The 13,732-nt window shown below is 34.9% G+C and overlaps 1 protein-coding gene across 1 annotated transcript in view; it reads right to left on the minus strand.

Annotated features, from left to right (window-relative positions):
* Positions 1 to 10,093, minus strand: part of LOC110466739 (CD109 antigen-like) — a 94,537-nt gene extending 84,444 nt beyond the window's left edge. Inside the window, exon 1 of the mRNA XM_021523459.1 lies at positions 10,029 to 10,093. Within this exon, the coding sequence (XP_021379134.1) occupies positions 10,029 to 10,090 (62 nt within the window). The 5' untranslated portion in view covers positions 10,091 to 10,093. The remainder of the gene's footprint in view (positions 1 to 10,028) is intronic.
* Between the last annotated feature and the right edge of the window lie 3,639 nt (positions 10,094 to 13,732).

A 13,732-nucleotide genomic window follows, 5' to 3' on the forward strand; every position in this document is an offset into this window, starting at 1 on the left:
TGCAGGGTACATTTTTCTTTAACTGATTTATATACCAATGTCATTTATGTAAAATATGTACCAATATAATTTATTTGAAATATAAAAGATTCCCACTCACCCTCAGCGAAACAGACGACTCTTTTCGAATGGCATCAAGGGGAATCGTGACACCGAATGAAACTATTCCATTTTTAGGAACATCTTTAGGAATATGTGACGTTATTGTTATTGTGGAAAAAGGCCTCACTCTTTTCCGATATGATAAGGTGATGTTGACCTTCCCCATGGCATTTGGCAAAACGGTGTTATCTTGCTGGGTAACCCGTAGCTTTGAATGTAGAATAGTGAGATTTAAGATGACATTATTTTAAATGTCACTAACTTTTCATTTTGTAATATATATTTTTTCTGTATTCCGCAACATCTGCAGATTTTCTTACAAAATGTAGATGCCAAAATCAGTTAATCTTGTATATTAATAAATTTATTTATCATTTAATGTTCTGTGTTATCCAGTGAATATAACCATGTCATATTTGCGTACTAACGTGTGTTATATGACCTATCAGTCCTGTGCGTGGTTGTAGGTTTAAATTGTGACATCACGCCTAGGACAAGTACATGACGTCACAGACTTACGCACTGGAGTCAAATTGGCGGCTTTTTACATTTCAGGGTTGCATGAAAATTGTCGTTTTACACGAATAAATGCCACAACGTGATTACGTGATAAAAAGGATCTTACAACTCGTCACGAATTGTTCATTTTAGCTCGCCAGAAGCTCGCTAAATGGAACAATTCTTAGACCCGTTTCATAAATTCCATATGAAATGGAAACGAGTGTAACATCCTAAATATAGGGTATAGGAAAAAGTATATACAATAGATACAACACCAATCAGTGTGAAATGATAAATGCTTCAATAAATCATCTCTAAAAATGCGTGTCTTGTTTTGAAAAGTAGAAAGATATTTTTTAATTGGGCCAGACTTTGATTTGAACCCTCGGCTTCCAACCATATCATACGGTGAGCTACCCGAGCTACCTAACCATTGGTAGTTCTCTGGGTAAGTCCAAATACAGCTAAACCCAAAAAGAAAATAAGGGTAGATTACTGTAGGAATGAAGAGCTACAATAGAACTACTAGTGTTTTGATTTAAGTAGCACAGTGATCCTTAAACAACACAATCGACTTCAAAACCGTATTTACCAAAACATATACTTACAATGCCGTTGTAGACAATACCAGGTTTGTAAATTTTTGACAGAAATTCTGCAAAAGTAACTTTTTCCACGTATCGGTGCAATTGAACCTCATCAATATCGATGATTTTATCACCAGTTAAACCTTCAATCACCGTAGCGGTAACACGAACTCTATATGAACTCAGAAAGGTCGTCACGTGCTTCATATCTGTGGAAAATTCCCTCTCTCCATTGAACTAGAGAAAGAAAATCAAGAAAGAAAAATTAAAACTACAATTATTGACCCTACGTTCAGTTACAAAGAAATATCGATCCACGATCTATTCAGGAACGTGATAATGAGCTTATGACTTTAATTATTTTATTTTTTATTTGGCTGAGCTAAGTAACATTCATGCGAAATAAAAATATAATCATAAAGCTATTAGTCAATGTATTTAAGAAAGGCTTAAAATATTATCTTCGTGTGTCCTGATGGGAAAAGGTCAGGATGTTTTTTTAAATAAAAAAGCTTATAACGGGACTGTGATAAAAATGTAAAGGACACAGCTTTTCAAAAAGGCGCACTGTCCTTTTCTATTCCCACAACAAGAGGAAGGTCTTTATCCATCTGAACGTCAGATGTTGAATTTAACGATCATGAATTTGGAATAAGTAAACATAATTACATTTTCCTATTAGATGAATGTGATTGCACCCTTAAAAAATGTCATAGATACATTACATTATACAGCTGTGTCGTCCTTCGATTACTCATCGGTGAAGCTAATTAAGGGCCCAAAATTTGGTAATCCATAACGGACTAAAGTACTTTTGAAACAGAAGTGGAAGTGCGTAAAGAATCTTAATTCTATGAATTTTGAAATTCAGCAAAGGACTGGTTAATTTCAAAGCATGAACACTGCCACTTCTCAAAAAAAAGATTACATCGACTACAAGGTTATGGCGAACATCGGGGACTAGGGAATCCACTAGCAGAGTCTACCACCTTTATGTTGAAAAACAACGTTGTATGAACATTTCTTTTTTTAAAACATATTCTTGTCTCGGAAAGAATAACAAAATGTCACATATCTAAACTCATATCAAAGGCTTCTCAAATATTTAGCAAAAAACTAGTTTTTCCGGACCAATTCCAACAAGAATCAACGTACTTTAACATCATTTAACTGAAATTCAATATTTCATTTTTTCTCGGAAAAAAAAAATGAAAAATGTCACATATTTAACTGATAAAAAAATTCTTTCTCAGATATTAAGAAAAAACAAGCTTTTCCGGTTCCATGCTAACAAGAATCAACTCTCTATTACATCATTAAAATGAAGTTCAATTTGGCGTTCGCTTGGAAATGTTCTTTCCAATACCACTACAAGCTCCCCTTTGACAGGTCTTCCGAATGTATACCTGAAAAAATACATTAGTTTATGGTACTTTACATGTAATTAAATCATCATTTTTGATATGGAAATCACAATTATATTTTCGTATCAAAACTGTATTAGGTATGTATTTTATATTTCAACATACAACACTGTTAATGTGTATACTGTACAGTTGGTAATTTTCGCTGGGGATTTAATTTTGGTTTGGTTTGTTTGTATTTTACGTCCAATTAACAGCTATGGTCATGTAGGGACGAGCCAGGTTTCCGTGGTGGAGGAAAGCTAGTTCTGACCTACGGCAAGTACCTTGTTAATTTTGGTATATTTGCAATCACCTACGACAGCGCTAAATTAAATGTCCACCGAATATTAATATACAGAGATAAAAGATTAGACCCGATTACCATTTTACTACCGAATAACACAAATCGATGTCGTTTTGGGGGGTTTAAACGCATCAATTAAATACAAAAGTACCCTTGTGAGCGCAATATTTTTTCCAAGTCATATTGCGCATATTTAATCACCACAAACTAGATCTAATCAGGACAACCACGATATATTAGCCTCGCGAAATTGAACAACTATTCAGTATATTTCTTTTATACTTAACTTTCTTAAAAAAAAAACATAAAAAACTAAAACAACATTTATCTAAAACAAATTTCACTTTCATAGATTAGCCGAAACATCTTAAACGGACGGTTTGGTTTGGTTTAATTTTGTTTGTTTGTTTGTTTGTTTGATTTTGTTTAACGTCCTATTAACAGCTAAGGTCAGTTAATGTCCTATGAACAGCTAAAGTCAATTAAGGACGTGTCTCCATGTGTGTAGTGTATGCGTGCTTGTGTGTGTGCATGCAAGAGACATGGTAAGCTGGTGTGTTTGCCTCCTTTTGATAGCGCAGAACTGATGCCGACTGTTAAGTGCTATCTCATTGATATGCCATGCCGAAGGCACCCAGCACAACAAATCCCGCCCGGTCACATTATACTGAGAACGGGTAAACCAGTTTTTGCCATTCCCTTAAATGCTGAACGTTAAGCAGGGTTTTGGTTTGGATTGGTTTAGTATTGTTTAACGTTCTATCGACAACTATGGTTATTTTAGGACTGCCTCCCCTGTGTGCAAGATGCATGCGTGTAGTGTATTCGTGTGTGTTTTGGGAGGCCGCGATATGTTCGTGATTACCTCCTTGTGAAAGCGCAGAACTGATGTCGACTTTATAGTGCTACCTCACTGAAACATACTGCCGAAGACACCAAGCAGGACACCCCACCCGGTCACATTATACTGTTATAGCGTTAAGCAAGAGTAGAAACTACCATTTCTACAGACTCTAGTATGTCTAGGCCTGGGGACAGAACCTAAAGCCTTCCTCACAGGGGCGAACGCTCAACTAAAGGCCAAAGGTGAGGTGTTGTCAAGGGTGACATTAGGAAGGAGAAAGTTGTTCAGAATGAAGAGAAAAGATAAGATCCCAAATTTAGTCGACTCTTACGATCATGCAATGGGGGCAGATGGTACAATTCTTACGCCCTACATGCAAGCAGGGACTAACAACTACCATTTATATGGACGTTGGTATGTCCCGGCCTGGGAACAGAGCCCATTGCCTTCCTCTCCTCGGCGAACACTCAATATTCAAGCCAAAAGTGAGGTGTTGCCAAGCAAGGCGCTAGGAAATAAAGGTAGTAGAAAGAAAGAGAAATATCCCAAATATTGCAATGGGTGCAGCAGATATATTTTTGTCGCTTTTGTGTCCCCTAGTAGAGGACACCAAAGCAAATCCCCAATTCTTCAGAGGGTTCCCACATTAGTCGCTTCCTACGATACAGGCAGTGGGTAATAGCAGGTGATTTTTTTGCCCGATCGCCCACCTGCAGGGGTGGACGTACAGATTGTAGAATTAATCTCTTCAGTATAGGAATCATGTATTGATGTTGTGGTGTTTTGAAGATTTCGTGATTTTATTCATCCTTGTCNTATGGGGGGGGGGGGGGGGGGGGGGGGGGTAGGAAATAAGTTTATATAAACACGAATTGCTTTCAGTTAGCATTCTCTATCAATATGAATTTGAAGTTGAAATAAAAATTTCTGTACTAAATTTCTAAGTTACTTATAAAAAAAAAAAAAACTATTCATGCATGTTCAACATCATAGAAGACTATTCACACTCATATTTCAAGCTAAGTATAAGACCTATTTATATAATCAAAGAACACGAACGAACGGTTTATATTTAGGCTATATATCATGTGAATTTCGCCTTAACATTGTGAGGGTTACAGTATATACGCGAGTTTCGATAAAACACACCACCCTCATGCACTATTACTGCATGAAAAGTTGCAGTTGAAACGCTATACAAACCTTTTTTAAAGAGACTTTTATTCAACTTACATTGCCGATACTCTGCCAGTAAACTTGTCATCAGTTTCCAGAGTGAGTGATGGAAATTTGAGGTTTACTTCATATCTTGGGAGGACTACAAAGAAAACAAGAAAGTGTATGCAATATACCCTCGTCGATCCGCAAACCTTTTCTTTCCAACAGAAAATTCTGGACAATATATAAATTTCAGGAAAAATGATACTTACATATTAATTTATGCGATTACTAATTGATGAGTTTTCCGGATTAATGAATATTCAGATACAGGTACATTGTAGGCGTGCGTCTCAATTTCTATTGGCAAGATTAACGGGTAAAGAAATTCAGTTCATCTGTAATTTATACCATTCGTTTAATGTTTATATCAATCAAAAATCGTCTTATCTTTAACAAATATATATATATATATTCAAAAACGTTTAATATATTTCATGATGTATAGAAATACAAAAAAAACATCCAAAAGTCCATGTAATGGTAATATAGAAGAAATTACGAAAATAGTTTCTGAGTATTTCCCTAGTACTTTCACATCTTTCGGGGTTCATCAGGGAATGTGTTTATTCGTGTTGACGGAATAAAAAGGTTCATCAGGGGATGTGATAGTTCATGTTAACAGGACAACGAAAAGTTCATCAGGTTATGTGTTGTTATCCTATCAACATTAATAAACACTACCCATGATGAACTTCTAAAGTGGTAAAAGAACTAGGGAAATACTAAGAAACTCTTTGTATCAAAGAAATATATTTAGCTATATATATTTACAATTGCGCTACAACCCACTTAATGAACATTTACCAGCAGAAATTCTCGTGACGTGCCACGTGGTTTAAGTATGACGTCATATATTAACCTTATTCAATGAGAGTCTTGTCGCTTCGCTTCGGATAACATGGAGAATGCCCCCGAGTCAAACGCTCAAATGACTACAGTTAACTATTGGCGCCAATAACATTTAAATACGACTGTTCCGCCAATGTCGTTTGAAGGACGACGCATATACAAAACGCAGTGATTAAATTTATTATTGAAAAACAAATAAAATGAATTAAATGATTGTCCTATAGAAGAAAAAAAATCATGCCGGTACGAAAATTAAGAAAACGCCGTTCAATCCCTATATATTTATATATATCGTATTTTTTTCCACAAAGCAATTGACTTATTCTCTGCATTTGTTTTCTTCGCTTGATGCGGTACTAAATTTTGTAACCATCCGTATACAAACGTCTGTTTCATTTAGTTTTATCATAATGGGATAATTAATAATGATAAACCAATAGCATTTACCTACCGAACTCTCTTACTTCAAATATCTTCTCTTGCTGCTCAACCTGTTGCCAATGAAGAATATTGGATATGCAACAGATTGAATAAAATGTGTTTTATAGAACCATACTCTGTATTTGGCATTCTCGCGATTTTGTTTTGAAAATATTGAAAATATCTTCCGTCGATCCATGCGTTTATGTATAGGCAGAACATATTCACTGCATCATTGCTATTACAGCAATGGAATCACCTTGTATCAAGTGCAACTTCAATAAATTAACACATATTTCAACACTTCAAATTTACAACATGTACAAATTCTCCTATCTTAAATAGTCTTACCAACTGTTCCACGGATATCGTCCAGTCGCCAGTGTTGGTAAAATCGTTTAGTTGAAATTCGCATTTAAAAATACCGGAAACTGGGTCAATAAAGGAAATCCATTGATTGAGTCTGTTAGATCGTGGGTCCTGCAAAAGCAATAAAGTGAAACATATATCTGCATTGTAAGGTTATATAATAATTGTAACTTCATAAGAAGACAAATGTTTCTTTCAATCTTGCAAAAGTAATAGTCGGAAAAAAAACTGCAATATAAAGTTATTATTGTAACTTTATAGGATAATTAAAATAACAATATAAACAATACATATACCACAGCGCACAAACACACAAGCAAAATTGAACTCAAATACAATTTGAAAAAGACAACAAGAGCAAGAGAAATTATATAAAAGTTATAAAAATGTATTCATGCAGCCAAGGAACATGCTTTTGAATAGAAATCAGGTTAAGCATTGAAATTATATAAAAGCATCATGGATTTTAAATACTATTTAAACTAACTTACAAATATGGTGACGTTCATTGGAGCACGAACCACTTTTAGGCTAGAATATATTCCCACTGCCCGTATCCGCACTGTAATAGCATTGTAATAATTACAACATAACAATGACTTGCTATCATCGAAAAATGGAGCTAGAGTTTAAAACAACCATCAATTTACACAATGATAAGCAATATGGCTTATAACATTAGTTATTACAGGGCACGGAACAATGCGCTTCCTGGAAAATGTTTGTTAGTTAAAGCATTTGATATCTAATGTAACAAAGCAGATATTTTCGTTCCAAAAATACTTAGTCATTCAATAAATTCATTTTATTTGTAATTTTACGGAATATCGATAATGCAAAACCGGCGCAGAATTCCAAAATCTAAGTTATTTGAGCGATTGATTCAAAGAGGAAAGACAAACGCCAAATACACAAGTTTTAAAAAGGCGTCAGAAACTAGTTTGTATAATGTAAGTACGGGTATCCTCTATTTTGTTATAAAAATAAAAAGATTGAGGCGATGAAATTGATAGATCAACATTGAGATATGTATAAATATTGAATCTATCAATCAAAAAAACAAAAACTTAACTAAAGGAAACATCAAAGATTTCACTAAGATATGTGAACTGAAATATCTACACATAGAATTGTGACCAAATATGATTTTAATAAGAACCGACCGGACTGCACGATCTGAATCCATGATGCCTTAGATAGTAACTTAGCTAGTCATCAAATGGACAACAACTATACACATGTAATTTGAATATGTATAAGCACCACTGATACCAATCAGTTGAAATTGAAAGGTTATCTAAGTTCAAATGAACGTTCTGCATGTTATTTTAGAATTAGAGATGTCCCAATTCGTTGTATATACAGTTACCTCCCCTTAAGTTCCGTTGGGATAAAACTAGCACATTTGGGCTCGTAAACTTTATTTATCCAGATAGCTCAATCGGTTTCAACGATGGTATAACAATCTGAAGTAAAATGTTCAAATTCCGGTCTGGCCCCAAAGAATATTTTACACTGAGAACACGTTTATGGATCATGTAATTTTTATCTCATCTCAATTATGTTTGCATAAAAGTCTCGCAAGGTATACTGTTCTATTCAAAAATGATTTATCAAAGCTGTAGTCATGCCGGAAAAATAAGTTTCGAATGAATAGTTTCATTTTTGTCAGTGGTACGGGGATCCTTAAGTTAAGCTTACCTAGTTCACCCGGCCGATACACAGCTTTGTCAGTCTGTATGAATATCGAGGTTGCTTTTGGCGAATATGTCAAACGCACGCTATCAATAAACTCCAGTGCTCCAGTCCCTTCTGACCGTAATGTATAAGTACCCGACGGAAGATCATCTGGTATCTGCATACAAAGAAAAGAAAGCAATTGCTGAATGTTAATTTTTATATTTGGTTCAAGGAAACATCATTTTAGCTGGGTTACTTTCGAGTTTTTTCATCGATAATGAGAGAAAATCCCAATACTGATCTGTTGCAAGTACCTTATGGATTTTCGCATATTTCGAGGTTTTTCCTCTCGCTTATTTTATTTCAATCTCTTTCCAAAGTTGTCGTTCCTTGTAAACACGAGGGTAATGAACGACAACTCTGTGTAGCGATAGGTTTAATCAATAAAAGCTGAAAACCTATCATGGTCTTGAATACGTCGAGATCACCAGAACAAAATTGGTTTACCTGGACTTATTTATACAAATTGTCTTCTAAAACTGATCAAAATCGTAGTATTCTTGAATCGCTGGTGCACCCGAATGATTAGGGCAAGATGGCTATCGATGTGAGCAGCCGACAGAACTTCAATCGAATAAAAACATATAGCGTGCATTATGTGTCGGATTGGACATGACACGTAGTCAAGAAATAAATGAATCAATTGACATATAAGTATACTTTTTATCTCCAACAAATATGTATAAACTCTCACAATCGCTGTCATTTGCCCAATCCCTTTTGTATATTAGATGCAAATAAAAATATGTTTAAATCAATCGCTGTCATCAGATTTGCGCGACACATCCACGTGTTTTAAAGAGTTTAGCTGACCAACCGCAGTACCTCCGGTACTCTGGATTCCTCCCACATGAAGACCCCCGCGCATCCGAACCAACAAGAATGATAAATGTAAGTTGAAAGAACTCGTTTCATAATCGTTGAAAAAAAAAACCTTCATATATATAGCTTAAACAGGCTATGCTATACAAGCACTTATTTAAAACAAATTTAATGTAAAAGAAAACTAACTATGTTAATCAATCAACTAAATAAAACGGTAAACTGAAAATATCCTACGCGTGTGTTATGATCTAAAAGAAACACTTTAAATGTCTAGTAATTTACTAGTAATAACTCGCACTTACCTTAAGCTCCAACATCTTGGGTGTCCCTAAAAATAATATTAAAAAAATACATTTGTGTGCACCTACCAGTAATATACTTTGAATTTACACGTTTTGCATTGTCATCTGTTTTGTTTTGTTTATTATCTTCAAATTTAATATTATACTTTATTTTTCATACTAAAAGCTTGAATATTCATACTTATTCATTATTGATGAAACACTAATATTCCATCTTTCATGGTTGCAGTTACTTTATTTCACTAATATTCTTTTCGGCAGACATATGAAAAGCAAAGATATTTTAAATTGATGACTTACCAGCATGAACTGTATCCGACACATCTGCAATAGGTTCATTGCCGGAATCTAAAACAGCTAAAACTATATCGACTGGTCCAGTTGCGTTCACTATCCGAACGAAGACAGAGATCGGTTGACCAGGTCGGATTAGTTTGGGTGCAAGTATGAAGTATGTACTGAAAATGTTAAAATATTGTATAAAGTGTCGATACATGAACATGATAATACAGTTCTAAAATGTGGTTTTAAGTGTCAATCAAAATACATCATACTTACTCGTCTGCAAATGATGTCGCAAATAGCAGTACCACTAAGCACGGTTGTAAAGTAAACACCATGTCTGCGGCCTACTGATAGTGATGTGAGAGACAAAATAAAAATGCTTCAATGCATCACTAAAAATCAATCAAACATTGTGATATTTAAATATTACTAAATTCACACTTCATGGCAACATCATGAGCTTATCTGCAAATCAGATTAGCATATTTAAATTGAACTTAGTTAAAATATTGTTTAAGAGTGAATTGAAATCACAGCTGGTAAACACGAAAGCATCTTACTATAGCAACTAAACTATATGTACATTTCAGAGAATTTTAAAGGATATTGCGATGCTATAGTCGTTTTATGTGAAGCAAAACAACGACATTGTGGTATATATATTTTTTTTAATTTAGTGACAGATTTACGCATAATGGAGATCCCTTAATTTACAGAGAATTTGCCGGATATCAATCCTACCTTCTCCAAAATCTGTTAGTTATGAAATTATTTTTGGTGATAATTGCACTTTAAAAAATCATAAGGTACAAGGTAAATGTCAATTTGTGCATTGCTAGCCCAAGATTTGAAAATATTCACATTATTTGTTTTGTGTAAAACAAGATAAAGGCGTTAGATGAATTAAAGATTGGCAACAACAATCATTACAAATACGCAAGGTACGTGTAACTTTTAAGATCGATCGCAGCTCAGTATTTAGCACTGTGTCAAAAAAAGAAATCTAGCGTATTTAATCTTGTTTTTTATCTTTTTATGAAGCTCTAAAACTACCATAACTTAACATTAGTGACAGCTGATATACATTATGTTTATATCTAAACCCACCGAACAATGTGGCTGTGTTAAAATGAAAGATTATTGAAAGATGTTTGCATCCACTAAACCGCGAAGTGAATGTGGTTGCTGTGCGAAATGTATAATTTCAAATAATAAGCTTTTAGGGATTTTCTTTCACGAAGGAAGTACTTAGATTATACGAAAGATGCGTTTATTTTCATGCTTGGAGACGTCAACATCTATAGTGTAAATATTGAACTACTTTTAATGTCATCTTTTGAGTAATTCGACAGCTAAGTTGGCACACATGTCAATAAAGTATCGTTAAAATCCCGAGTTTAAACAATAGCGTCAAAGGGCACTTTAAAACTAAAAATGCTCGATATTTTCAGGAAATGTGTAAAAGGGTATTGTTGCTAGGGTTCGAATACCATGTGACGTAACAAAACCACACTGTGTTTCATAAATAGTAATAATGATCCATTTATTGATTAAAACACATTCAATTACCACAAAGGAAAACAATAGGACTCCCAATTTCTTACATTATTTATGCCCTATTCCGAAAAGGTATGGTTTATTATCATTAATGTCATGATTTGTTTATACCGAGATTTAGTAAAAAGCACTACGGGGTATATTATTAATTTGAACTATCAAAGAAATAATGGAAAACATTCTCACAGAGGTTGCCACATTTACATTAAGGACTTCATACACCATTGACAAAAAATAACGTTAGTGTACTATCAAAACTAAATCGCTTAAAATGATGTGTTTAATTAACTGTATAATTAAGACATCAATATCTCGCAATCAAGTAAAAAATACTCTACCTTAGAAAATATTATAATGCAGTTTTCAGGATTTACAAACAGTGTATCTTGTACAGGTGTCAGTTAATCTGTAAATTATGGAGCAAACTTACACAGTAAGACCTACAGAACAAAACAAACAATAAATGCCAATGCGTGCATTGGTTGTTCAAATAAGACGTTAGAGGAAACAAAATAATCAACTACACTGAAGTGCAAAGGATATATTTATATTAGGACCAATATATTTCGAATATCAAAACTAGTTAGTGCTTGATAACATCGTAAAGTTCATTTACAGACTTTTGAAACTTGAAAACTTAATTTGTTTCAAACATTAAATTACTTTTGATACGACGTCGTCAGTTACATCACGAAAGGGTGACGGTCATGAATGTTAGTGTTCATTATGAAGGATATGTTTAATTTCGCCTATGTTAATCATTTGCGTTAATCACTACGTTGATTCTCTTCTGTGTGGCCCTCGTGTGTTCCAATGCACTCAAGGATCATGAGGTGTGGTGTTCCGAGGAATATTCTGCAGCTCGTCATGGAGTGTCAAGTCTTATTCTGCCAGCGTTGTCGGCGAGTTTTAAGGTTGACATACGTGGCGGTTTAATAAATGCTGTGTCTGATGCCTCCCCTCATCAAATGCTTTCCAACTTTCCACGACCGTACTATTGTACACATCCTCGATATTCAGGGGTAACGCTCACTTTCGCTCTCTGCACCCCTAGAATATGTCATAGCAAAATCGAAGGCTCAGTGTGCACGGCCTTGTGGATGAGACGAGAAGGCTAGTTTGAACCCTTGATGTACATTAACAGAATATCGCGGTCGCGTAGCGGTAAACATTGACTAACGGGTATCGCCCTTTTGTAATCTTCAAAGGACAGGTATAAGCCTAGCGATTCAATTTTGCTATGACATATTACAGGGGTGCAGAGATCGTGCATGAGCGTAACCCCTGGATATCGAGGATGTATTGTACACAGATGTCCTTATAGCGGTCGCCACGACGTTGTCAAACTCTGCAACATCCATCAATTATGCTGAGGCAAAATCTGCATTCATTAGAACACAGCATGATTCCAGATCCTTTGATTTTGGTTGCGACGTCGTTGTGCCTACAAAAACAAGTTGACGTTGATAACGTTGCTGCAGTATCAAACCATTGTAGGGCCTCTGATTTCACCCTGAAAGATTTGAGTTGCTTGCGAACTGTTCATTGACTGATACGATTTAAACAAGAGGCCCAAATGGGCCTGCATCGATCACCTGGTATAAATATCACACTTGTTACATTAAAAGTGATCTTAAATAAAGCTACAAGCAAAATATCAGTATGTATGACTATAAGTCATTCAAAAGAACCTGTTAAAAGATTTCAAAACATTTGACCCCTGTGACCTTGAACGTCGAACAAATTGACTACGTTGAACAAACTTTATAGCCCTTTATCTCAGCATGCAACTTGCTAAATATCACCACCCTAGACCCTTTGTTTATTGAGATTAGGTCATTTAAAGGTGTATACAAATTTAACCAAATGTCACCTTCAAAGTGGTTCAAGGTCATTCAAATAGATAGCTCCTCATCGAAGGATGCTACTGGCAAAATATCAAATTATTTAGAAGTCATATAGATTTTAAACAAATTTGAATCCTGTGACCTTGAATATATGTAAAAGTCATTAATGTATACAATGTTGGTAGCCCTTCACCCTAGCATACTACTGGCCAAATATAAACATCCACGGGCTTTTGGTTATACAGTAGAGGTTGTTTAAGACAATTGACACATGTGACCTTGAATAGGAGTGAATGTCATTCATTTGAACAAACTTAGTATCCCTTTATCCCAGGATACTACAGGCCCAATATCACTCCCTGTACATTTTGGTTATTCAAAAGTTGCTTAAAGTGTTTAACATATTTGACCACTGTGACCTTGAATATGAGTGAAGGTATTTTATTTGAACACACTTGGTAGGCCTTCATCCCAGCATGCTAATGGCCAAATATCATTACCCTGGGCAGGGTCTTTTCAGAAGAAGTTTATTAACATATTTGACCCCTGTGACCTTGAATATAAGTCAATGTC

Source organism: Mizuhopecten yessoensis, unplaced genomic scaffold (assembly GCF_002113885.1).
Source record: "Mizuhopecten yessoensis strain PY_sf001 unplaced genomic scaffold, ASM211388v2 scaffold11143, whole genome shotgun sequence".
NCBI classification, from domain to species: Eukaryota; Metazoa; Mollusca; class Bivalvia; order Pectinida; family Pectinidae; genus Mizuhopecten; species Mizuhopecten yessoensis.